Here is a 26458-nt window from a genome sequence, read left to right as displayed (position 1 = left end):
AGGATTATAATCCACATAAAATGGTCTGCTGCTTGCTGTTCTGTATTCTGGAAGCCTGTTTGTTTATTTCTGATCTGTTGTGCTCTGTTTGTTTGTTTTTTGCTTTGTTCTGTTTTTTTTTTTTTGTAATTCTCTTTTTCTCTCCTCCAAAACGACACGCCAAAGCTATTCTAAATAGTATTTAAATGCTGAGTGTCTTGTAAGCCCATGTGGGCTGGGCACAAAAAATGTGCATGACACTTAAATCAAAATAATCAATCAATCATATATGTAGGGAAAGGTCACATGTCTGGGTGGGCCTTATAGTAGAAACACATGTGATGTTAATCTGTAGAATACAGTATACTGTACATCCACATCTCAACAGACATGAAAGAAGAACAACACAAAACATACACGCAAACAACAATAGAAAACATTTCAAACACTGGGTTTGGGGTTTCTCATTCAGGAAGCTGAAGGAAGACACCTATTGGTCAAGGGAGCTGGATCCCACCTGGATCAAAGAAAAGGGGAGAAGTCGAGTTCACAATTTGTTTGGCCACGCTGCAATAAAGGCTTTTTAAAATCACTCTCAGTTCCCACTACCATCTAGTATTTGGATCCTCACACTGAAGAGCACCAGAGGTAGAGATTAAGAGACAAAGAGACGGACAACTGATACCCATGCAGTACGTCGTCCAGGCATGTTTCTTGATTGAAGAGTTAAAAATGTTTTACAATAGGGTTAGGGTTAGTTATGAGTATTCATGCTTTATAAATGAAGAATTCAGCATTTATTAATGCTTAATTAATGCTTAATAGTGTGTACTTATTATAAAGTGTTACCCCTAAAACTAATTAACTAGGCCTTAATGTTCTCTTAAAACGTATATTATTATATTTCTTACATGGCGAAGCAAGTGAAAGACTGGGATGATACAACACAACATATAGACACAACAACAACAACAACAACACAACATGAACACGACTAATGTGACAAACTGACAACTTTTGTTTTTATAATAATTGAGAGAAAAAGAGAAAACTCTTCTATAATATATAATCTTTGAATATATGGCCCATGTAGCATATTGACATGTATAATCAATATGATTTATACAGGTCAAACATGATCTCCATGAGTCTTTTACTTTCACTAACTTGTGGATCAAGTTGACGATCCACGCTGATCAAGTTGGAAACTCCACCTCTCTCTTTCTCTCTTCACACGTTTTTAAGATTCAGGTTTTTCACCCAACAGCTGAGATTTTATACCCCCCCCCCCCCCTCTTCCCCCTCCCTCCTCCCAGTTTTGCCTCATCTCAGACTCTCCGGTTACTTGCCCCTTGGGGGGAGAAAGCAATCTGCGCAGAAATAATTTGATACATCATTTATTTCGCCTGACTTTTCAGAACGGATCAAACGCCGGGTGTCAATTTGAAAGTCACTCAGATAGGCACAACTCAAAAGCAGCACTTCACACACTGAAAAGCGTGAATGATTTTTAAAAGGAGTAAAATAGGAGGAAAAAAGGGAGAGGTGGTGGTGGTGGTGGTGGGGGGGGGGGGGGGGGGGGGGGACTGCCTCTGCACTCAGTGAACGTTTGAGGGATCAAACCAACGAAGACGAGGGCGAGGATTCGACAAATAGCTGCTTTCATACAGTACACACCCAATCAGAGCACAAGGAGATAGAGACACTGACAAGCTGCAGCAATGTAGACAAAACTGTAACTGAGAAGGGCAGGAAGGGACACACACACACACACACAAACACACACACACACACATATATATATATACACAACCAGCTGGGACACCAACAGTCGTGGTAAACGGTCAATTTTGGAGGGAAAAAAAAGAGTCACATCTCAGCCAGTTAGAGGAGTGAAGGGGCACGACAGCAGCCAACCAGAGGCCAGCCAGCCAGCCAGCAGAAAGAACAGGGGAGAGGAGGAGATGGAGAGGGAGGAGAGACACACACACACACACACACACACACACACACAGAGAGAGACACACACGCCCGCGCACACACACTGTGGCTGGCCAGCGTGGAGGTGAGAGGGGCATGCTGACGAGGCGAGACTGAGAACGAGCCCATAAATCCTGCTGTCAGCATCAAAGGAAAGCAGACAAGACCCAAGAACACCTCGAAGCCTGACCCCTCCCTCCAGAGTGCTAACACACACACACACACAGAGAAAAATACACACACATACACACACATAGAGAAACACATAGAGGAAGTGGAAAAACACACACATACACACACACATAGAGAAACACATAGAGGAAGTGGAACACTGTGTAAATGACTTGTACCACTTAAGGGGTCGTGCTAGCTAGTGTCTCTGTGTGTGTGTGTGTCTTGGATAGATAGACATGAGTGTGTGCTGTGAATACCAGGGTGTCGCTATACGTGGTCCATCTGTGGAAGAGTGTGTCTGTGGCTGTGTGTGTGTGCGTGTACGGCAACAACAAAGTAGCTGCTACGTGGGCAGGAGAATGAAATATTCATCCCTCTGCTCTGAAGTTCAAAGGGTCCCCACGGTAGCTAGCTAGGTTTTTTTTTTTTTTTTTTTTTTTACCCCCAGAGTGACAGACGGACAAAAAACAGACAAAACTACAGACGGACGAAAAGTTAGAACGACAGAGTCAGAACTACAGACGACTGGTGGAAAAAGTTATACCTGCAACGTTGTCTGCAGCTTCTTCTCAAGTGGATGAAAAGATGGATTGTTGGATGTTTAGATGGATGGATGGATGGATGGATGGATGATGGATGGAGGAGTGTATGTCGGTGGGTTTTGGGGGTTAGGGATTATCAACAGGAGGAAAAGATGGAAACAAGAAAAAAAAGATCAAACAGATGTGATATGGACACACAAATGCATTTTTTTCTATCGTAATGTTGTGTGCTTTTGTCTTGCCAACCTCTCTCTCTCTCTCTCTTTCTTTGTGTGTGTGTGCATGAATGTGTGTGTCTGTGTGTGTGTGTGTTTGCATGCACGGCTCCACAATGCAAGCACACAGTTTGTGTTTACTGAGGGACAGAAATAACAAGCGGAGTAACGTAAATGGTGTTTGTCGTCTTTTTTTTTTCTTTTTTTTTTTCACTCCATTACTAAACATCTCACAACTCTGCTGTTTGCAAGTGTGTGTCCAAGTGTGTGACTCGGATGATTGTTACCTGTGAAAGTGTAAACTCCATTCAGCCGCACGGAAACTGAGGGAGTGAGGGAGGAGGAGGAGGAGGTGGAGGAGGAGGTGAGGGAGGGGTCGGAGGAGGAGGAGGAGGGAGCGAAGCTTGCGGAGGAGGGAGGGGGAGTCGCCGGAGAGGAGAAGGGCAGATCGGGGAAGAGAGCGTTGGAGAGGACGGTGGTGGAGATGGAGGAGTCAGAGATGGTGGTGGTCGACATGTCATCGCCGGAGGAGGTGAGGTCGGGAGGGGAGGAAGAGGAAGAGGAGGAGGAGGAGGAAGTGGAGAAGAACTCAGGGGTAGAAGAGGAGGAGGAGGAGGTGGAGGTTGAGAGGTCAGAGGAGGAGGAGGAGGAGGAGGTGGTGGTGTACTCAGCATCTGGGTCCATGGGATCTTTGGGAGGAGGAAGAGGAAGAGGACGAGGAAGCAAAGCGCAAAAAAAAAAAGGAGAAAAAAAAAGAAAAATGGCCACGGATCGAAAACGACACATGAGAAGCGAGAGGGACAGAAGCGCAACAAGAACGAGCGAAAGCGGTTGGATGTGGTGGTGAAGCGGTGGCGTTGGCGGTTGATTGGTTGGTTGGTTGGTGATGGTGGTGATGGTGGTTTGGATGAGAGGGGTTGAGGGAAAAAAAAGAAGAAGAAGAACAAAACAACAAACAAAAACAGGAGGAAAAGAAACGAAAGAAAATCAGAAGAGAAAAAAGATGGAAAGAAGTACAAGCAAAAAAAACCACAACAACCGACAGAAGAAATAAAATAAAATGAAATAAAATAAAACGTGATGAAGAAACGTAAGAGAAGACATCCCAGCCAGTGCACTTTTCTCTCTACATCTCTACATTCATCCCTCTCTTCTCCACCCCTCTCTTTTTTTTCTCCTCCCCTCTTTTCACTGTTGTGTCCTCGTTACCTTGCACCAGCAGTGTGTACTCCCCCTGGCTGTTTCCGATGCCGTTGTCGGCCTGGCAGAGGTAGACGCCATTATCTGATTTGTTGAGCATCTCGAAGCGCAGGAACGCACCGTCGGCTTTGGCCAGCGGGGGGAGCTCTCCATCTTTCTTCTCCCACATGAAGGTGGTGGGCCTGAGACATGACAGAGAGAGAGAGAAAGAGAAAGAGAGAAAGGAAGAATGAGAGTCCTGAACTGAACTGTACATGTTGTGCACATTTTTGCAAAGGAGCGACTAAAAGTAAAAAGAAAAAAAAAAAGAGGTGAAGTAATGAGAGGAGAAGGGAGCTGTGACAAGTGCTGCAGGAGAAAGAGCGGGAGAGAGAGAGAGGGGGAGGGAGGAAGTGAAGGAAGAAATGGATGAAGGAGTGAGAAGGCTGGGAGGAATGCAGACAGAGAGAAAGAGAAAGAAAGAAAGAAAGAAAGAAAGAAAGAGGAGATAAAGGCAGGAGTAGGAGAGCAAAGTGAGAACAAACAGGGAGGGGTGAGAGTTGTCGCATCGAGGAGGAAAAATGATGGAAGGAGGAGGACGGAGGGTGTCTGCTTGAGGAAGAAGAAAAGAGCTCTTAAAAAGAGATGGAAGGAGAAGAAGGAGAAGAAAACAACAGAATGAAGATCAGCATTTCAAATCAGCCCGTGTTAAAAAATCCATTCTGCATAACAGATTGTGTATGAGAGAGATAGCGAGACGTGCCTTGATAAAAGAATCAATTATGTAAATGTGCGAGTCCTTAAGCACTGTACAGTAATTACAATGACGGGGGTGGGAGGGAGGGAGGGAGGGAGGGGTGTGTGGTGGTGGTGGGGGGCAGTCTGAATTGGGGACAGACCTGAGTGTGTTGGACTGATTAATCGTTCTTAGAAATGGGAAGAAGGAAAAAACAACTTCATCGACAACTTAAGGTGAAATCACAGCTGAAATCACAAGGTGGAATCACAGCCATGCCATTGCTTAGCTGGGTGCCGGCTGGTCTGAGATCAGCTTTAACTAGGGTTGCAAAATTCCAGGAATTTTCATAGTTGAAAACTTTCCATGGGAATTACGTAACGGTAATCTATGGGAATAAACGGGAAAAAATACGAAATGTACAAAATTGAAGGCTGGCCCTTAACAGAGAACTTAAATATAGTTGGGGATATATATTGTAGCATAACCTTGGCTAAAACAACCAGATTTAATCCAATATAGTAAGTAATATTTTACTCACCATTCATGTTTTTGTTGTTCAGTAAAATAATTGATTGTTCATACCAGAATTAAAACTTGATAAAGTTCTACTCACAGATAAATCTGTTGAAATGTCATGTTTTTTAATTGTTTTTTTTTTGTTTTTTTACATGGATGTCTGCTTATGACAAAACAAAATATTTACATTTATGTTTGGATATGATACAGTTTGTTTAAATTACCCCCAATTTCCAGTTAATTCCCATAAATTCCCATAAATTTCCATAATTCCCATGGAAAGTTTCCAATTTGGAATATTTCCAAAATTCCCCAGTTTAACTTCCCATGGAAAGTTTCTGGAAATTTACCGGAAATTTACTGGAAATTTTCCGCCCCTTTGCAACCCTGGCTTTAACCAAACTCAAACTCAAATAATTTGTAAAAATCCAGCTGGAAGACTCCAAGAGGTCGAAACGAAGAAGGAGGAGAAGAAAAAAACGAAAACCCACAACAACCCCGTTGCTATTGCTGCTGAGAGAGAGAAAAAAACCGCAATCCCCTCTCAAACTGAGTGAAAGCTAATCGTCTGCTCCCTTGACACCTGCTGCTGAGCAAACACTGGGGAGACTGTGGACTCACTGTGAAGCTCCAAAGTTTTGAATGCGTGTCATTTCAGGAGCATAAACCCTGACAATGCCTAGAAAGAGCTGCAGTGTTCGGCTCAGCTGCACCCGGCTGAATAACACATGAACGCTCCTCCACAAGGAATCTATTTAAATCAATCTGTGTCTCTCCAACACTGTTGTTTGTCTACACGTCTGTTACCTGCTGTAAAATATTTAAAAAAAACAAAAAAAAACAGAATCAGCTGTTGCGTTATATGCCACCGCCTCCAAATGCTGGTTAATATGCAATTATGTGAACAATTAACTACACATTTACAGGCTGTAACTCGTGTGCTGTTATTAAACATAATGCCCAGAAGTCAATCTCTTGTTATACAGCTGTTAGTTTTAAGTGGCAGGCAGCTGATTGGTCGGACGGCGCTGGTGGTGATAACCCATCATGCATCCATCAGGTGTGGTTTTGCACTTTATATTCTCGGCGGTGAGCTCTGCGTAGGTGGAGGCTTTTCAATTAGCACACATGTATCAATTAAAAAATAAAAAAAATGCTGCACAAAAGCGATGATACGCTTGAAGACGTTCTTTATTGCCGTTACTTTGGTGCTGCATAGTATATCTCCTTCTCACAGCTGTAATCATCATCACAGTAAAAAAAAAAAACACACAAGAGCTTTTAGCGGCTTGTGTTAAATTATTAATATAAAACGTGTTAAATAATGCCAGTATCCATAATTCGTCCCAACACTTCGTAGGCACACCCATAAATCTGGTGTTGTTTTATATTATATTCGGGGGGGTTTTTTTCATTTCACCAAATCCCCGAAGATGGCCAACAAGTGCATTAGTCCAACTCTCATCATCTCCTGGTTTCTCCACCCAGTCTGAGACACTCGAGCTTCGGTTTCTACATATTTTTAGCAGCTCTAATCAATATTTGTATATAAAAAACAAAACAATGGAGTAAATAATCAGCGGGTTTTTTCCACCGTTTCTGCCTCCACATCTTAAAGGGACTACGAGGTGTTTTCACACTACATTTCCCATGAGCCTCCGCGCGCACGGTGAAAATTCTTGGACCGGTGAAAGCGAAAGAGAGCGAAAGAAAGAAAGAAGAACGAAAGTCGGAGGTTCGAAGTCGATCAGATACCGTCGTAGTTCCGACCATAAACGATGCCAACTAGCGATCAGGCGGCGTTTATTCCCATGACCCACCGAGCAGCGTCCGGGAAACCGAAACTAGGAAATGCTGGGCGAGTCGACCCCTAAATAATAATATCAAAAAAAACGATATATTTATCGAAAATGGACCCATTAACAAGTGTGAGTAACGTAGATTCATCCACATTAATATGAGACTCTTTTATAACCAAAAGCAAACTCCTCTGGCTCTCTTTAACCATTTCTGAATCCATTTCTGTGTCTCCTCCTTACCCTGCACCAAACAACAGTGAGGAAAGTGAAGCACTGAACTGTTTAAAACACAGATATTTCCCCCTGGAGTCGGTGGAGACCAAAGTGGAGCTAAAAGGAGAGTAAATACTGCACTTAAATCTGCCAAGGCGGAAACAAACACGATTTAAAATCAGTGCTAACGCTGCTCTGTTGCTGCTACATGAGTAAGTATTACCAGCATGTTCACCACCGTAACTGGTTCATAAGGTGAATCTGATAACGATTACCCAGCTGGGTGCCGGCAAAGCCAACTCCAGTCAGGAGTAGTGAGTGCATTAGTTGGGGACTATCTAGAGCTGTGGATTAATGTGGATTTATTTGGAGCACTGGTTGAGTATTTACAGCAGCAGGTCAGTGTGTGTAGATACGACTCACAGCAAATAAGATTAACCATAGTAACAGTAGTGTAGCGTAGTGTGGTGTGGTGGCGTTTCCTGCTTTATTTTGAAATTCCACCTTATGCATTTGTTGTTATTTTAATTTCCTGTCTGTTTTTCTTTGCCACCTGTGTCTCATTAGTAAATGAGTCTGCAGTGAATTAACAGCCAAATGTTTTTACCACATTTCCAGTCGTCATCGTTGTGCTAAGTTACAGTGAGCTCCATGATCTGGTTCCTCATGTTTAGTTTACCTCTTCTTCTTTGTTCTTTATTTCTTTCTTTTTCTTTTTACCTCTGCCTACTGGAGTTCTTTGTCTGTTGCTGCCCCTGTTTTGTTTTGTTTTGACTCTCTGCCACCTCATTACATTATCCTGCTTGCACCAGTTGTACCTGCGAGCCACCTGGCTGCCTAACTAACACACACTAACACTGTGAAGCCTTGGGTTTAGTTTCTGGCAGCTGCTTCTCAGTCTTCTAGCCCTGCAGTCCGCACCCGCCGTCATCCAGCCCTCCCAGCTGCAAACCTCCAGCAGCGTAACCCTCTCCAGGCCCGTGAGCGCCTCCACGCCGCTTCCAAAGCCGGCTGAACCGTCCTGTCTGTTCTGTTCCTGCTGCTGCCCCGGGGTCGACCAGCGTCCTGTCGACCTTGAACAGCCCTCGTCCCTACAGGACCTATGTGGCTGTTGCTTCGCCATATCTAAGGGTCAGAGCCCACAATAGGAGGTGTAGGTCATAAAGGAGCCTGTCTCTTAAAGGGATAGTTCAACATTTTGGCAAATTGGCCCATTACCATAATCCCTATAGTCTTAGCAGTAGGTTCCTTACCTTTAATTTTCGGTGCAAGCTATTTTTAGAACGGCGGAGCAGAGCCGCGAGCTGCTCAGAGCTACGCTACGGAGGCTCATGGGATTTCTTGGTTTCCCTCATCAAACTCATCAAATACACAATCCAACAACTCCACAACGCTCTGGTGGACAAGTTGTGACCTGCACATTCACCACGCTATGAGATAATAACACAACGTTACCACACAGAGTTGTTTTAGAGGGAAATTCATGCAAAACCGCTGATGCACGTTGCCTTCAGGGACAGTTTTTCATCAAGCAGTCTCTGCATTTGCCACGGACCTGAGATCTCCAGCTGCCCCCCTACCCCCTGCCCCCCCGCCCCCTCGGCCCGCTGCCATCCCCTCGCCCCCCTGTCCCCCCCTCCGGCCCCTCAGGCTGTTCCCATGAGATCCCCCAGCTCCAACCTCTGGTTTGTTGACTCTCCACTCTTGTTCCTTTTTGTTTGTGATAAATCTTTTACCTGAATAACTTCCACCTGGGTCCCCCTATCCCTCCCTCCCCCTCCCCCCACCAGCTCCGGCTGTGACAGGTATATAGAGCATGAACTGCCTCACCTTTTTAGTTAAATCACAGATTATTGTAATCCCGTTACGTCGTGAGTGACCTTGTTTTTCTAACCGTGGCCGTGACCTTGCTCACGTGAGGAAGCCTGAACTCATTCAGTCAAAGTTAAGTTACGTAAAGGACGAGGCCTTTCTGGTGAAGCTGTTGTTAAGTGAACAGTCTTGGGGAGTTTAAGTGGTTAAATGACTTCAAGAGCAGAAATGTGATGCAATTGCGAGCGCTCCCCGGCCGTGCTGATTGAATAGATGGGAAATGTAATAGAATGTAGAGCACGAATTCCTCCCGCCGCTATTAAAGCGGCTCTTCGCTGCCATGCAGGCGCCGAGGAGACAGGAGAGAGAATTCGATATGGTAAGTTATTGTTTTGAACCTGACAGGATGTGACCACGAGGAGGAGAGAGGAGCGAGCACCACGGGACGGAGTGTGACGCTCATTGACTTTGATTGGAGGAGGTGGAGGAGGAGGAGGAGGAGGAGAGGGAGTCGAGTGGTTGGGTGTGTGTGTGTGTGTGTGTGGCGGAGGAAAGGTGTCGTTGCGGCGATTGGGTTTTGACTGACAGCTGCAGGGGAGATGGAGGGAGGTGGGGGGCATACAACCTGTATCTGATTTGATTGGACACTAGCTCATCCACAAAGCGGCGGTGCACAGAGCCGAGCATCTCTCCACCTCCACCTCCTCTCCTCTCTCGCCCTGTTGGCTCTCTCTTGTTCGCTCTCCTCCTCCTCTCTTAGTCACTGTCACCAAATCTTTCCCCTCCGCCCACACACCTTCCCTCCACTCCTCTCCTCTCTCCCCCTTCCTCCCCCTCTCTCCTGTTGCTTTGTTTTCCTTCTCTCCACCTCTGCTTCTCCTGTCGTTCTTTTTTCATTTTGCAATGACAGCTCCTCTCTTCTCCTCTTCTGTAGCTTCTTCTTCCTTTCTTTCTTTCTTTTTTTTTTTTTTGTAACACGCAGCCTCTGCCACTCAGCAGACGCTTTTATCTCCATGTACTGTGGGTTAAGTACATTTTTAGGACTTGGGGGGGGGGGGGCTGAACTCCTGCACTGTCAAGGCTGCATGAAACCATTTATTACCACAGACTATTTCATATATGGAACATACGGAGCATCATTTAAAGGGATAGTTAAACATTTTGGCAAATTGGCCCATTGCCATAATCCCTATTGTTTTAGCAGTAGGTTCTTTACCTTTAATTGTCGGTGCAAGCTGTTTTTAGAACGGCGGAGCAGAGCTGCTCAGAGCTACGCTACGGAGGCTCATGGGATTTCTTGGTTTCCCTCACCAAACTCATCAAATACACAATCCAACAACTCCAAAACGCTCTGGTGGACAAGTTGTGACCTGCACATTCACCACGCTATGAGATAATAACGGAGCGTTATGAGACAGAGTTGTTTAGAGGGAAATATAGAGTCTGCTTGCTGAAAAACTGCCCCCGATGGTAACGCACATCAGCGGTTTTGCATGAATTTCCCTCTACAACAACTCTGTCTGGTAACGTTGTGTTGTTATCTCATAGCGTGGTGAATGTGCAGCTCACAACTTGTCCACCAGAGTGTTGTGGAGTTGTTGGATTGTGTATTTGATGAGTTTGATGAGGGAAACCAAGAAATCCCATGAGCCTCCGTAGCGTAGCTCTGAGCAGCTCGCGGCTCTGCTCCGCCGTTCTAGAAATAGCTTGCACCGACAATTAAAGGTAACAAACCTACTGCTATGACTATAGGGATTATGGCAATGGGCCAATTTGCCAAAATGTTGAACTATCCTTTTAAAGGATGCTTTCATCCACTGTGTCTAAATTGCAGCACAAACAAACAGTTTCTGGTGTAGCAGGTCCCAGTGGGACTCGAACCCCCGGCCGTGGCGCTCTGTTCATGCCTGGTGTTCCTCCTGTCTATACTTTATCGACTCCCCCGCTGCCTGTTAAAGCACGTACGTTGCGATGACAGTCGCCTCCCTCTCCCCCACCCCTCTATCTGTTCCACCCGCCAATCAAACTTAACTGGCTGGTCTTATTCCTCGCCTCTCCTGCGATGAGCTGACAGGAGGGGGGAAGAGAAATAGGAGAGGGGGAGGAGGCGACGGGACGGCAGGGGCGGGAGGAGAGAAGACAAGGAGGAGGGACGGGGAATTTAAAAGGAAAAGGTGTGAGGAGAGATAGAGGAGAGTTATAGGGAAGGACAGTGAGAGGAGGAGGATGATGAGCAGAGCAGGGAGGTGTCGTGACAAGACGGAGAGGAGCGAACGAGCTGTGACTGACACAGCGGTGGAGAGATATCCGATGATGGAGGGATGGGAGGAGGGAGGAGGAGGACAGGAGGGGAGGAGAGCAGATCAATAGAGCTGGTTGGCTGGAGGTTCATCTATAATGCAGAAAGGCCAGGGGGAAAGAGTGTATTTGTGTGGGCAGGATTTAAGACGCCGGTTGCAGTTTGTTTGTGCGTGTGCATCAGAAAAATAGTGTACACAGTGCATCAGAGGGAGCTTGTCGAAGCAGGTGTTTCTACTAAACGTGTGTGTGTGTGTTTTATGTTTGAACAAGTGACTCCTTGCATGACAAGATGTCAGAAATTGAGCGCGAGCACATAAGAAGACTAAGCACATCAACCCTGAAGTAACCGTCCCGGAGTGTCCTCCCCGCCGCATCAGTCAAACCCTGCACGACTCCAAACACTCACAACTGATCATGTTTTCATCAGCAGCCTGCAGACAAGCAGAGGCGGACGAAGCCTGATGCTGCAGCATCTCACAAAGTGAAATCTCCCACCACCAACTGTCAGCGCTGGTCTCATCCTGCTGCGACCTCTTGTTTCTTTTTAATCCTAAACCACAGAGTTAGTCTGAATTTAAAGGGATAGTTCAACATCTTGGCAAATTGGCCCATTGCCATAATCCCTATAGTCTTAGCAGTAGGTTTGTTACCTTTATTTGTCGGTGCAAGCAATTTTTAGAATGGCGGAGCAGAGCCGTGAGCTGCTCAGAGCTACACTACGGAGGCTAATGGGATTTCTTGGTTTCCCTCATCAAAGTCATCAAATACACAATCCAACAACTCCACAACGCTCTGGTGGACAAGTTGTGACCTGCACATTCACCACGCTAGGGAAATTCATGCAAAACCACTACCATCGGGGACAGTTTTTCAGCAAGCAGTCTCTGTATTTCCCTCTAAAACAACTCTGTCTGGTAACGTTGTGTTATTATCTCATAGCGTGGTGAATGTGTAGGTCACAACTTGTCCACCAGAGCGTTTTGGAGTTGTTGGATTGTGTATTTGATGAGTTTGATGAGGGAAAGCAATAAATTCCTTTAGCCTCCGTAGCGTAGCTCTGAGCAGCTCACGGCTCTGCTCCGCCGTTCTAAAAATAGCTTGCAACGACAATTAAAGGTAACAAACCTACTGCTATGATTATAGGGATTATGGCAATGGGCCAATTTGCCAAAATGTTGAACTATCCCTTTAACTAGACCTTTAGCCGCTCACGTGTTCGTCCATTCACAGCAAACGGTGAAGCGTCACTGGAGAACATCATCATCGATCTCTACGCCAACACACCACGCACACAATGTGAACCTTGCACGATCACGTCGGCCTATACGTGAGATCCCTGTGAAATCTGAAGATAAATCTGAATGATGCTGTTTCACTTTTCATTGGCTGGCACAGACAACAACAAAAAAACACTCAGGTCTTTTGTAAACTGTCTGGAAATGTAGAAACACGACCGACATCTAATAATATCACTGGTTAGTTGTGTGTGACAGATGTTCGGTTCAAAGTTTCATTGTATAAGAAACAAATCAGATGTTACTCGAGGTTTGTATTCACATGCAAACAGGTGGTGTGTGTATGTTTCTGCGTGTTTATGTGTGTCTTACGTTGGGTTGCCCGTGCCGTCACACTCCAGAGAAAACTTCTCCCCCTCTCTGGGCAAAGTGTTCTGAGGCCGGATCTCCACTACAGGTGAGTCTGTACACACACACACACACACACAGATAAAACAGAGTGTAGTTACATAGTTACATAACACAGGACTCATAAATGTACAGACGTGCTGCACACACACACACACACACACACACACACATCATCACAGTCCCATTCATCCCCTCCATCTCCATCTCCATCTCCTCCCATCTGCCTCCTGTAGGCGTCACCGTCTCTCTGCCTCCTACAATGACATAACCGCCTTACACAACGACAGCACTTCTTTTTTTCTTCCCCCCACGGCGGCGTAGTACCGGCGGCTCGCCCACAGGGTGGCAGCACCGGTACAGTCCAGTCCGGTCCGACGTAGCTCCATTTATAGTTTCATTTTAAGATGATAACTCGCTCCTCTTATCCACAGTGACTGGACTCTGGCAGCAGCGGGGGGAAGGTGAAGTTCCTGTGTGGTCATTATTACAGCGAGCTAATGTGAAATTACTGGTGCAGAGGTCAAACTGCACAGAGGGGAGATGTGACTATACTGCTCAGTAAAAGAAAAGAGCACGGCGGAAATAAAAACCACGGCCGTTTGAGGTTTTATTTTATATTTCCCTCTCTCTTCTCCACCTGTCCTCCTCTATCTCCTCCCTCCCTCCCTCCCAGCATCCCCTCCTCTGCATTTCCCATTTGACTCACACAAGACCCGCAGAGCCTGCTCGCTCCTCTTGTCCCCCGGGGCGAGAGAGGGATGGTCGACGGCGCAGGTGATGAGGGCGTTGTCGTCTCTGCGGCTCACCTCCAGCGTGAGCTCGCTGCTCACATTGTATGTGGGATCGTCTGGAACGGGCTCCACCACGTCTGGGCGCCCTGAGGCGAGGAGAGATGAGAAGAAGGAGGGGGGGAGGAGGAAGGAGAAACAGTCAACAGGGAGGCGTCTGCATCATAACCAGAGACAGGTAAAAAAACAAAAAAAAAAAACAGCAAAATACAAAACATATAAGCGATGACAAATCAAATCAAATCAAATCAAATCAATCTTTATTTATAGAGCACCTTTCATACATGGGAATGCAACACAAAGTGCTTTACACACAGAAAAATAGAAACAGAAAAACAAATTACAAGTAAAAACCCCTCCCTCCCACACCCCATACTGCACACACACACACACACACACACACACACACACACACACACACACACACACACACACACACACACACACACACACACACACACACACACACACACACACACACACACATACACACTCTCTCTCACTACTGACACTAGGGAGACATGGCATGACACTGAGGATTGAGGAAGCGCTATCTAACACAGAGAAACTCTGGTGTAATCAGGATGTGCTGGGTTCATGTTGTCGTATGTTGCTGCAGAGAAGTGCAACGACCCCCATTTGTTCCCATTAAATGAAAAATGCCTTTTCTGAGCAGTTACCTTGTGCCCTTGGGTGTTTGGTTCTGCAATCTGTCATTATATGCCACATATACTGTACGTCTAACAATGATGCACTTGCACACATTTCCACAGCGATATCATATCTTCCCTCTCTCAAAAGCACTGTTTGTTTGTTTGGTCTGTTTTCCTGCTGACTCATTCGGCGATGTGTACAATCATTATATCCAATAAAACTTTCCATCTCATAAAAACCTGCAGGTCCAAGGACCCGAGTCAGATCTATTTTTTCTTTCTTTCAGTGCTTTAAAAGTGCAGAAAAAATGTCTGTCCACCAGTCGATGAATGGAAATTATTCTAACTGATGGATCTGAGATCATTAATCAAACTAAAAAGTCACTGGTTGCTGCTTCTAAGATGTGATTTTTCTCACAGTACATTGAATATAATCTTTGTCTTTGGGTATCTGAGGAGCTTTTTTCCACTGTTTTCTGATAATGAAATAATGATGATAATAATAATTGATTTATCTGCACCATTTTCTCCTCTAAAATGGTTAAAACAACAAATCTGTTCAGCATAAGAGGAGTTTCTTCTGGGACCATTAGTTTTTATAAAACCCTCTCAGACTCTCATCCGTCTCGGTTCATGTGGAGAGAATTTCACTCTAAAATTTCACTTTTAAAACAACTTCCTGTGAGTCGACGTTGGTGCGCGTTTCGCTTCTCTAAACGGCGGCGGCGAGACTTTTACTAAATATTCCAGTTAACATCAGTAAACTATGGCAAGCGGATTTAACATTTAAAAGCTAAGTTTCACTATCCGGAATTAACATTGTAGATATCAACAACGTCTTTCTGACTAGTCGTAATTACATTTTGAACAGTTGGATTTTTCATTCAAGATATCTGTAATTCACTTTTGCCGAGTCAAAAAGAACATTTCAGATATCCGCAACTACATTCTTCCTATAGGACAAATGCCGTCACTTTTGCCATTCATGTGTATGGGGTTTGTCATTACAGATACTATTCCTAATTCCAGTTTGAGATATCTACAACGTCATTTTGCCTAACTTAATTGAAGATATCTGAAAAAGGACATGTAAATATCTTTAATTGAGGTGAATTAAAGATATCTGGAACTGGAATTATGACTAGTCAGAATCAAATTGTAGATATCTCAAACTGGAATTATTACTAGTCGTAATTCAGTTACAGATATCCGTAATTCACATAGCGGATATCTGCAACTGAATATCTGTAATGACAAACCCCATACACATGAATGGCAAAAGTGATGTCATTTGTCCTAGGAAGAACGTAGTGGTGGATATCTGAAATGGTTTTTTTTGACTAGAGGCAAAACTGAATTACAGATATCTGCAACACACATCCAGTCTGGCTTTTAAATGTTAAAATGGCACACAGCGCGCTCATGTTTACCAACCAGGCCAGTCTGTGATATTTCATGCAGAAGGACACCAAAGGGGACGAGAGAGGCTAAAGATCCAACATCGCTTAAGTCCAGCTTTCTTTGGACTCGCTGCTTCAGAGTAAAAAAAAAATGCATTTCACTTGTTATAAATACCCCAGAATAGGGTTTCATTCTGGCAAGTAAAGAAAATCTACAGCATCTTAACGGCAATCAGTTGCAGCCACATTTACAGTGATGAAACGGGAGGCTTTAATTAATTATATGCACAGATCTTCTGAAAGACTTTTCCCTTTCAGTTTTCCCCTTTATTTTGCATTTGTGGCAGCCGTTTGTGCAGAGTAAAGAAGAAGTAGAAGCAGAAGAAGGAGCCGGGCAGGCGTTAAGTGGCAACTGCAGCAGCAGCAGCAACACAGTTCGTCGTATGAAAGCATAAACACAGAGGAGACTGTCATCCGGAGATTGCACTCTATTGTAAGAAAAAAAAAAAATCAAACTGGGTGGTCAGAGCGTGAAAGTGGTTGGTGAATCTAGGAAAGTGGACCAGAACCTTATCACTTTCTCCTGCATGGAGTGACACACACAACATGAACACGCACACACGTACATTCACACATGCACACACAAGCATGGGCGCATGTAGGTCAAGCTCATGAATAACATATACACAGAGGAGACAGAGATAGTGGCGGGGAAGCAGATTGGAAAGAAAAAAAAACACACGTGTCGTGCACGCACACACAACACACTCACTTTCTCCCTTTGTCTCACTCTTTCAGTCACTCAAACACACAGATATTATAGCTGCATCCTGGCCCCCTCCCCCTCCTGAGAACTCTTCAAATACCACTGGATCTAATGACATCTCTCTTCTTTTATTACCATAAGCAGTCCTCTGACCCGCGGAGAAAATTAGTTTACTTTCCAGGTGCATTTCAAAAAAATAAAATAGAAAAATCTGACGCCAATCAGAGCCAGAGTCTTTTTGTCACTGTCACTCTCTCTCTACACCCACACACACACATATAAAGCCGGTCTATAGCCTTTATTAAAGACCATGCATCTCCAAAACCAGGCGAGGGAGGGAATGAAAAAAATAAAATCCTGTTTGTTTACCCACCGACTCCTGTGTACAGTTTTTTTTTTTTTTTTTTTTAAATCACACAATTGAGTTTTAATAAGTTTTCCAGGCCCAAGGGGTCACGGAAACCGACTCTCACACATTCATTACTGGGAAAAAATAAGATGCAGTTGGTTTATAAGCAGTGTTTTGTTCCCAAGACAGCTAGTGATGCACATTTACTCATAATTCACATTTTCCTCAATTCATAATTAGATCATCAGGGTTGGGTTTGAATGTCAGCTGCTACTGCACAACAAGCAGATTGGCAACAAGTGGCGTTGCGCACAAATGACCAAAACTCTGAGTCTAAAAAGTCTCAGTTCAGATAAATGTTTGTGTCTTGTTGTCATGCATACGTCTACAGACAAACAAAAAACGCCACAATGACAAACTCAGATTCAAAAATAGAAAGTTCATGACTCACATCTGTCACATCTTTGACCAGAAACACTTCTCTACAAACTGGTCACTGTGTGTTATTGTGGATTAGCCGCAATAAACAGGATGAATTCTGTTTATGTGACGTGATGTGATGTTTAAATGCTGGAAAGACGCAAACAACAACACTTTATCAGGGTAGAGACAGAAAGAAAATCTCCAAACCTGGGCGAATAAGATGAAAACTATAGCAGCTCAGCCATAAGGTAATTTAGATGAACTGAGCCTCGATCAATATCTTGATATTGTTATTAACAATGGGATCATTTGTAGTGTAGTGATGAATCAACAGAGAATTACAGTATCACCTGACTGGATCAGAGCTTTTGGTTTCCATCGCTCTCAGAGTCTCCTTGGTTTGTTTGAGGTCGTTTTTATCACAATCACAATGTTCAAGGGTTCAGTTTTCTGACTAGTTTAGTTTAGACCTTGATTGACCTGAATGAAAAAGAAGCTGAAGATGCAGAGGATGTTTCTGTCTTCTTTGTGACACATTGTCGTTCATCATCTGTGTTTACACCGATCAGCCACAATATTAAAAACAGCTGAGTGGGTTTTAAAGAGACGAGGAGGAGGAGGAGTTTTGGAAAGCGAACTGTTTCCACACTACATTTCCCATGAACCTCCGCGAACACGGTGAAATTCTTGGACCGGCGCAAAACGGACGAAAGCGAAAACATTTGCCAAGAATGTTTTCATTGATCGAGAATGAAAGTCAGAGGTTCGAAGACGACCATAAACGGCGTTATTCCCATGACCCGCCAGGCAGCGTCCGCGAAACCTAAACTAGGAAAAGCTGGTCGAGCCGACCACTAATAATAATATTAACAAAATAACGATAAAGAAGACAAAACGATATATTTATCGAAAATGGACCCATTAACAAGTGTAGGTAATGTAGATTCATCCAAATTAATATGAGACTTTTTTATAACCAAGTACAAACTCCTCGTTGTCCCTTTAATCTTGTAGCTGATTGGAGAATATGTGAGTTTATTCTGATTTGAAACTTAATTTCAGAGTTTTAATCTTCACTGTGTTGAAGCTCAGAGTGGGCCGCTTCGCCGTTGCCATCTTGGCAGCGTCCGATCCGTCCGGCCACGCCCTCAAATATACTCAACTTTCAAGACTTTGTACCAAGCTGTAAACATGTTTATTCCTCTTTTAACATGTGAGTCTCTGAGGAATGACTCACTTTTGGAGCCAGACTCATTGGGTCATTTGAAGAACTGCAGTTTTTGATGTGTATATTTCAGCAGCAGCATGAATATAACTCCAAATTAATGATTATTCATAACGCTTCATGTGGGCTGAACGTGTCAGTGGGCAAATGATTCCTCTGTAGCAGGTTCATGTTTACGAGGTGATAATATGTCAGCCTGTTTCTGTTTCTCTTCTGTGTGGCCCAAGAAAAAAAAAACAGCAGCAGCAGCAGCAGCAGCAAATGCAGGTTTAATGTAAGTGAAAAATATGACACTCAATAAACCGTATGTAGACTCAAGCTAATGAACGAGCTGCGTCTCTGCATCTACATAACCAGCAGACTGTGGATCTGCGATAATGTGATGCAGAGACGATGGCGTATAAAGGTGAGGAAAAATGATTGTTAAAGTGTCAAATATGAAGAAAAAAAAAGGAAACATCACAAATCAATCGGCATAAATTAAAAACCCTGCACAGACACAGAACAAGAGCTAAACGCTGCTGGAAAAGGTTAATTATTAGAATAAAAAGAGAAGGCCACACATTTGCTTATTATGTAACCACCATACATGGTCAAACTACTGCATCGATCCTCTATATCACTGCCTCCTTGCATGATTCATTATTATTTAAAAACAGTGGAAAAAGTTTACAACACATCGCAAAGATGCAAGAACGTTAAAAAAACATACATCGTATCCTCAAAGTTTCATTTTTAAAGGGATAGTTCAACATTTTGGCAAATCGGCCCATTGCCATAATCCCTATAGTCATACAGTAGCAGTAGGTTCATTACCTTTAATTGCACATGTAAATATGGGGTGCGGGGTCTTATGTCTTATGTTTTTTATGTTCTTATGTCTCTATGTAATTGAGGTGTATGAAATGTGGGAATGTATGTTAATGTATGTAAGTTGCACTTCTCGAGGCCGCTCTGTACGAAATGGTGAAAACAATTTTCCTTGGAAAGGACAAATAAACTCATCTATCTAATTGTCGGTGCAAGCTATCTTTAGAACGGCGGAGCAGAGCCGTGAGCTGCTCAGAGCTACGCTATACGGAGGCTCATGGGATTTCTTGGTTTCCCTCATCAAACTCATCAAATACACAATCCAACAACTCCAAAACGCTCTGGTGGACAAGTTGTGAGCTGCACATTCACCACGCTATGAGATAATAACACAACGTTACCAGACAGAGTTGTTTTAGAGGGAAATGCAGAGACTGCATCCCTTTAATGACTGATAAATAATAAATAAATAAACATAGATATCCAATTCAATTAGATTTAGTGGAAGTGGGCGTAAGCGTTCGCCTTCTTTAATATTTAAGCCGGACTATACCGCAGCACCTGATCAAAAATTTAAGAGGGAAGCCTGTAGGTTTTCTATAAAATCAGAAAAAGGTGGACAAGACTTAACAACCCCCCTCTTCCCTCCCTCGTCCCCCCTCCCAAGGTGGTGATGCGATGCAGATGAGATGCTGGCGCTGCCGATGATGCTCCAGCCCTTGAGCGCACGATCCACCGTAAAATAATCATATTAGGAGAATCAAACAAGTGGATGAGGCAATTACAACGAGGGGGGGGGGCGAGTTTGAGGCCACAGTTTCTAGGATAAGAGCTGGAAATTAGTCAGTTAATCAATTAGAGGACTGAAAATCTTAAAGCAGAATAATAACGAGACGTAAAATTATGCTTTTTTTCATAATCAAAAGAAGAAATGTAATGAGGCGTTTCCATTTGACTGTGTGACATATTGTGAGAAATGAGAAATAAAAGCAGTTTTAATCTACTTAAAATTCAAAAGAGTCACCTGAGCCAAAGAAAATCTTCAAACATTTATGAGCAGCGTGTGAAATTATCCCTCAAAAACACCCCTGTTTTAAATCGACTTAATATCCAAAATGTGGTGTAAACACTATTAAAGAAAGCGTTACAGTAAATGTTTCCTGAATGAGGCTGTGATGAACGGCGATGATGGGTATTATGTTCACTGTGTTCTGACATTTTAACAAAAAAAGTGATTAAAAGTTAGAGAATAAAATGTCGTGTTGCAGCCAAAAAAATTATAATAAAAAACTCAGTGAATGAGCGAGTAAAAGAAAAAAAAAAAAACTCCCCCTCCTTTAATATTCAACAACTTTGCCAGATGAACGAGGCGCTTAACCTCCGGAGCTACTCCAGTGGAGCGGCTCAGTCGCCACGAGTAGAAAAACTCTGGTTTCTACTTGGCATCTCAGAGGTGTGAAAACGTGGAGCTGTGTGAACAGACAGTGAAGTGTGGCTTAACGCCGCCGCCGCCGCTGCTGCTGTGCATGCTCAGCAGAAGGCCGTCTTCCCTAGCTGGATAAGAGGGAGGGAGGATGGAGGGATGAAGGAAGGAAGGAAGGGGGGGAGGTGGTGGGGGTTTTAAAATAATCAAAACAGTCATCACTTTTAAGCTCAAATCGGATTACGGGCCAGAGAAAGCACTCGAGTCTGATTTGAGCCATAAGATGAGGTCATCTCATTTAGAAGGAGTTCATTAGTCCTGTTACTGGATTAAAACGCTGCTGGAGCACGTTCTGCTTGTTTCTATTTCCGTCTCTACTGTACTTGTACTTGCACTGACTGACTTATTTATTCATCTGTGGGAGGTGACCGAGTGCATTGAGTCAAGTAGAGTATACCTAAGTTTAATTGTCAGGTACAAGCACTTTAACTTCAGTATGTTTAACTTCTACTTCACTACAGTTCAGATGGGAATACTGTTCTGTATTCTGTTTAATATAATATAACATATAAAGGCTGGTGGGCTCATCTTATTTGTTGATTTAAAAAAAAAAAAGGTATAAAACCAGTTATGAACAAGCCTCCATTGGGCCCTCTTTTACTGCCAATAAAACTAATTTTTGATCATTTACACATCAACTATAAACTTATAGCCTGGCGTGTTATTACTCGTCTGAAATGGCACCAAATCCAGCTAGAAGTGCAGCCTGAGGTTGATTTACACTTAATATTCAAAGTTGTATAGCTACTAAGTGGGACACTGAGTTACTAAAAGCAACAAAATAAACCAATAGACAATTAATTTACTGTAAACACATTGTCATCTGCTTTTTTTTTTTTAATCTTTGGTTTTAAATTAACTCCCAACAGCAATGTGCAGCAACAAAAACAATCAAGGGGTTTTGTAATTACGCAGAATTTCTCAGCAGAAGTCACGCGCTATAACTTTAAAGACGTTAGCTGCCCTTTTGTGCCCCCTAGTGGTCACGGTGCTCAGTTCGCTTCAGTTATGAATCTGTCTCTATGTTATTTCGGGAGGAAAGTCGTCTGAATAACTAAATACATAAAACATGACCTACAGTTCTGTATATGCTGCGTCATTGATTTTGCTTGTTTATGGCAAAAACAACAATAAAACAGGAGCTATTGATCTGACCTTTATTATTTGTGTTGCAGAGATTGTGTTAGGGATGTTATTATGGTCTGTTTTGCTGTTTCCTTATAGATTATGTTATTTAACAGAGAACTACAGCACTCTTCACCTCACCTGGCCAGCATGTACTTTATTTTGAAAGGGCTTTTCAATCATCTCCTGCCCCCTCTCTCTCTCTCTCTCTTCTGTTTTCCTACAACTTGCATGTACTGTAAACACTCGAATGCAGATGTAAGATAAATGGATTTGATTGGTCCTGACATCACACCCTCCTCCACAAAAACGGCATGATGTCCTGTGTTGTTTGGACCCAAAAACGATTGCAGTTTCACCACTTCCTGTGTGATGTGACAGAGAAGAGAAGACGGCTGCACTTGATAAGTTGCAAATCTTTAAATAGTTTTTGCAGATTGTTGCATGCACTGCCATGTTTCACTACAAACCAAATATGTTTGCAGTCTTGACTGTTCTGGTTCTGGGTTCTGCTCACACACAAAACAAACCAGATTTCACTTTAAACTTTGGAAACTTTTGAAAATCAGCATCACAGCCCAGAGATTTGGTCGATTTTCCAAACTGCAGTGACTGGATGAGTGACTGTTTTCACATCTTCTCGCTCTCACATCCCTTCAAGGCTCCAAAATATCATGTGTCGTGTGATAGATGCAACAAATATTTACACAACGAAGCCGCTCTACATCATGAGAAGTGTTGACTTTGACTCTGAAACGATCTGACTTCTACTTGTATGCTCTGTGCGGACGCCGGAGATCGGAGCGTCCTCCACCTCCTCGTCTCTGTCTCGTCTCTCTCTCTGACATCACATCGCTCCATATGGACACACGCCCATGTCACCCCGTCCGCCCGCCCCCTCGTCCTGCATTATGACAATTTGGGGGCCGGTTATTCTGCTGGTGTGGCCGTAAGTGCCGCCATAAATCCCCATTATCTCCAATCCAATACATCGATGTCACTAAATGATCCATAGCCCTTTCACACAGTACAACTAATACAGTCCTCAAAGCTCTTAGCCTTTCATTCTTCTCAATTACCACTCCCTTTCCCGCACTCTCTCTCTCTCTTTCTCCCTCTCTCTGCCTCTCTCACCCCCCCTCCCCCTCCCCCTCTTTCTATCTAAATCCTCTTTCCAGATTTCTCTCTCCGTTTCGTCAGCCTCCTCTCGTCTTTCTCCCCTTCTCTCCTGTTGCGCTCTTCAGTCCCCTCTTCTTTTAAACTGGTCTCCCTTTGCTTCATCCTCTCCTCCCTCTCTCCCCCTCTCCTCCTCCTCCTCCTCCTCCTCCTCCCAGCCTCTGCTCCCACTCAGCCGCAAAGCCGCCTCGCCGCTCCTTCTTCTGTGGTTTTCTTAATTCCCCCACTGCTCTCTCTGTCTCTCTCTCCTTCAGTCTCTCTTCTTCTTCTTCTTCTTCCGTCGGCTCTTTGCAGCTTCCATCACTCTCTCAGTATCCTCGCACTCGCTCTGTCTATTTTTATGCACACACACACTCACACACGCACGCATCACATGCACACACTCGCTCATTCACTCACTCTCTCTGTTCTCTGTTTTCTCAGCAGCTCCTCACTGTCACTTTTCTGATACAAGGCATCTCTCTCTTTCTCACAGACACACACACACACACACACACATGCACGGCCGCACACACACGTGCTCACACACACACTCAGACACACACACACTCTGTACATCTGTGTCGCCCTCGTCCCCCCCCTCCCTCCCTCCCTCTCTCTCTCTCCATCTTTCTCTTTACTGTCACTGAAGCTGTCAGAGAAGCAGTGGTGAGCAGCAGTGTACGGGCTCGTCTTTCCAACACACACACACACACACACACACACACACACATATATTCACACACACACACACGCTACAACTGCATGAATGAGAAGCTGTATTAATAATAGCACACTGACCTGAGGTGCTCTTCTGCAGCTATCTAGCCGGAGATGAGCACCATGTGACAGGGTGTGTGTGCGAGATAATCAAACATCTATTACCTGCTGTGTTTGTGTGTTAAATCATGCGTTTGTGTGTTGCTGTTGTTGTGTTTGACTACTTTTGAGGGGCGACAGCTTCATGCAGATCAAAAAAAACTGGATCCCCACAACATCAAATCGACCTCAGACGTCTTAAAGTCGGGACAAAACAGCAGCGTTTTCCTTAAACACACACACAAACACGCACACACAGTGGTGACGAGCGGTGGCAGCTCTCCTGCTGTTCCAGCTACAAAGAAAAGCCTAATCATATTCTCTCCCACCATCGCCCAATTCATTACTCAGCTATTGATTAACACTGTTCTCTTTGCACCACTTTGCATCTCGGTTAATTATCGAGACGTCACGTCTCCTCCGCGTTCCTTCGTTCCTTCGTCGTTCCTTCGTCGTTCCTTCGTTAGGAGTTGATGCTTTTCTGTATTTAGACTCAGCCGTCGTCCTGTTAACGTGCTCCTTTGATGTCGAGATCCCAGATCCGTTGAATGGGAGAAGTCACGGCGTCTTGATATCAGACTGATTGGATTCACTGTGTTAAAATTAATTCCTCTTCAGAGGTGGTGAACCCCCCCCCCCTCCTCCCTCCACCCCCCCCCCCCCCCCCCCCCCCCCCCCCCCTCCAACTCCTCCTCCGTCTCCTCCTCCGCCCCTAAATGAGCACATTTGAATAAAACCCCAATAAAGAGCTTCACGCTACAGCTGACTGATGCTGAGCGATGTCAGGGCGGCTGGGCGAGGCCTTGAACGCACCGCCACCATCCTTCACACTGAGTTCAGGTGTCGGTCTTTACTCTAGTCTGTTCTCCGTCTTCTTTAAAAAGGGTCAGTTCACCCAAATTAACACCAAAAAAAAGGAGCCGACGCCCTCGTCACTGAGTCAGAAGTAGATGAGAACCATGACTCAGCAAGAAAACACGCTGGATCATGTTCAGTGACTGCTCTTTATTATTAACGTGCAATACCGATGTTTTAAAAAAAGAATCGATTGCATGCAGTGTCCTGATGGTTTAAAGGGACGCACCACTGTTTTATATTCACTACAGGCCAAATAAAGGTCATAGTTTCAGATACTTTACAACAAAATAAACATTTTTACTATAATTATCAGGTATTTGGGTTTTTCTTACTCCAAATACCTGATGCCAGACTCCTGGCCTTGACAACAGCACGACATAAACGAGGCATTCGTTCCACAAGTTTTTTTTTTTAAGTTTGTACCAGGAAGTGAATAGCAAGCTTTCTTACTGTAAGTTGGTCAATGAGAGACTGCTGATTGGTGGGGTGCACTTTTCTAATTGATCGTTCCAAGTCGTCCCACACCATGGGGGTGGATCGGACTACGCACAGACACAACTCACAGGCGGCCATCTTGCATTCGCTGTGACTCAGACTCATCTGCACTAAGAAACTATTCATAACTAGGTGAAATTTTGACCATATAAAGCTTTTAACTTATAACTATTTGCATAATGTCACTTTAAATGAAAATTATTCGTAATTAAGTATGCAGTATCATAACTGCATTTCTGACGTTCATAACAAACCAAACCGTTTGAAAATCTGTCAAAAACTGAGGTTACTTTAGTTGAACATGCACCATAGGTTTAATGCTCTGAGGGAGCGAGTGGACCGAGGCAAGAGGGCGGCCATGTGGCGACGCCATGTCACCGCTGCAGCAGCGTTGGGTGCGTCATCTAGTCTTCTTATATACTGTACATCTATTGGACAGAGGTCTGAGGAGACTGAGGGGGCCAACACCTTCCTCTTCTTTTTCTGACCTTTTTCTATCATCATCATAACTTCCAGTTTCTTCTTCTCGTCTCCTCAGGGTGCCGTGAACTCCTTTGTTGGACACTATTAAGCATTTTGCAATTTCTCTTCCAGTGTATCCTTCTTTCCTCCATGTAGAAATCTGTACTCTTGCTTCTTTACTCAGCTGTTTCTTTCCAGCCAGTTCTGTGGTAGTTTGTCAGAGATATGAACACAGTTGAGATTTATTAGGGGGGTTAGGCAAAGAGCTAAAGTGAATAATGCAAACTATGATTTTTGGACTATAGTTGTGACTTTTTCAAATCTTCTCCTTTCCTCTTTTCTTTTGTTAATATTTATTCAGAAATGGTCTGGTATCATCAGAGTATACCTAAAGGTAAATTGAGGAAAATGGTGAGCTATGAGATAATAATAAATAAAAAGATTTAGAGGGAAATTCATGCAAAATCGCTGATGCGCGTTCACGTCGGGGGCAGTTTTTCAGCAAGCAGTCTCTGCATTTCCCTCTAAAACAACTTGGTCTGGTAACGTTGT

At 44.0% G+C, this 26458-nt stretch overlaps 1 protein-coding gene across 1 annotated transcript in view; it reads right to left on the bottom strand.

The window, feature by feature from the left end:
* cadm3 (cell adhesion molecule 3) overlaps nt 1-26458 on the bottom strand; it is a gene marked incomplete at its 3' end in the record, with an annotated part of 109566 nt that overhangs the window by 5357 nt on the left and 77751 nt on the right. Inside the window, exons 5-7 of the mRNA XM_083990963.1 lie at nt 13802-13972; nt 13057-13147; nt 4100-4272 (exon numbers count right to left, since the gene is read on the bottom strand). Coding sequence (XP_083847089.1) covers nt 4100-4272; nt 13057-13147; nt 13802-13972 — 435 coding nt within the window. The remainder of the gene's footprint in view (nt 1-4099; nt 4273-13056; nt 13148-13801; nt 13973-26458) is intronic.

The sequence above is a fragment of the Trachurus trachurus genome, assembly GCF_905171665.1.
Source record: "Trachurus trachurus genome assembly, chromosome: 17".
In the NCBI taxonomy this organism is placed as follows: Eukaryota; Metazoa; Chordata; class Actinopteri; order Carangiformes; family Carangidae; genus Trachurus; species Trachurus trachurus.
This window is presented reverse-complemented; position numbering and strand designations above follow the sequence as displayed.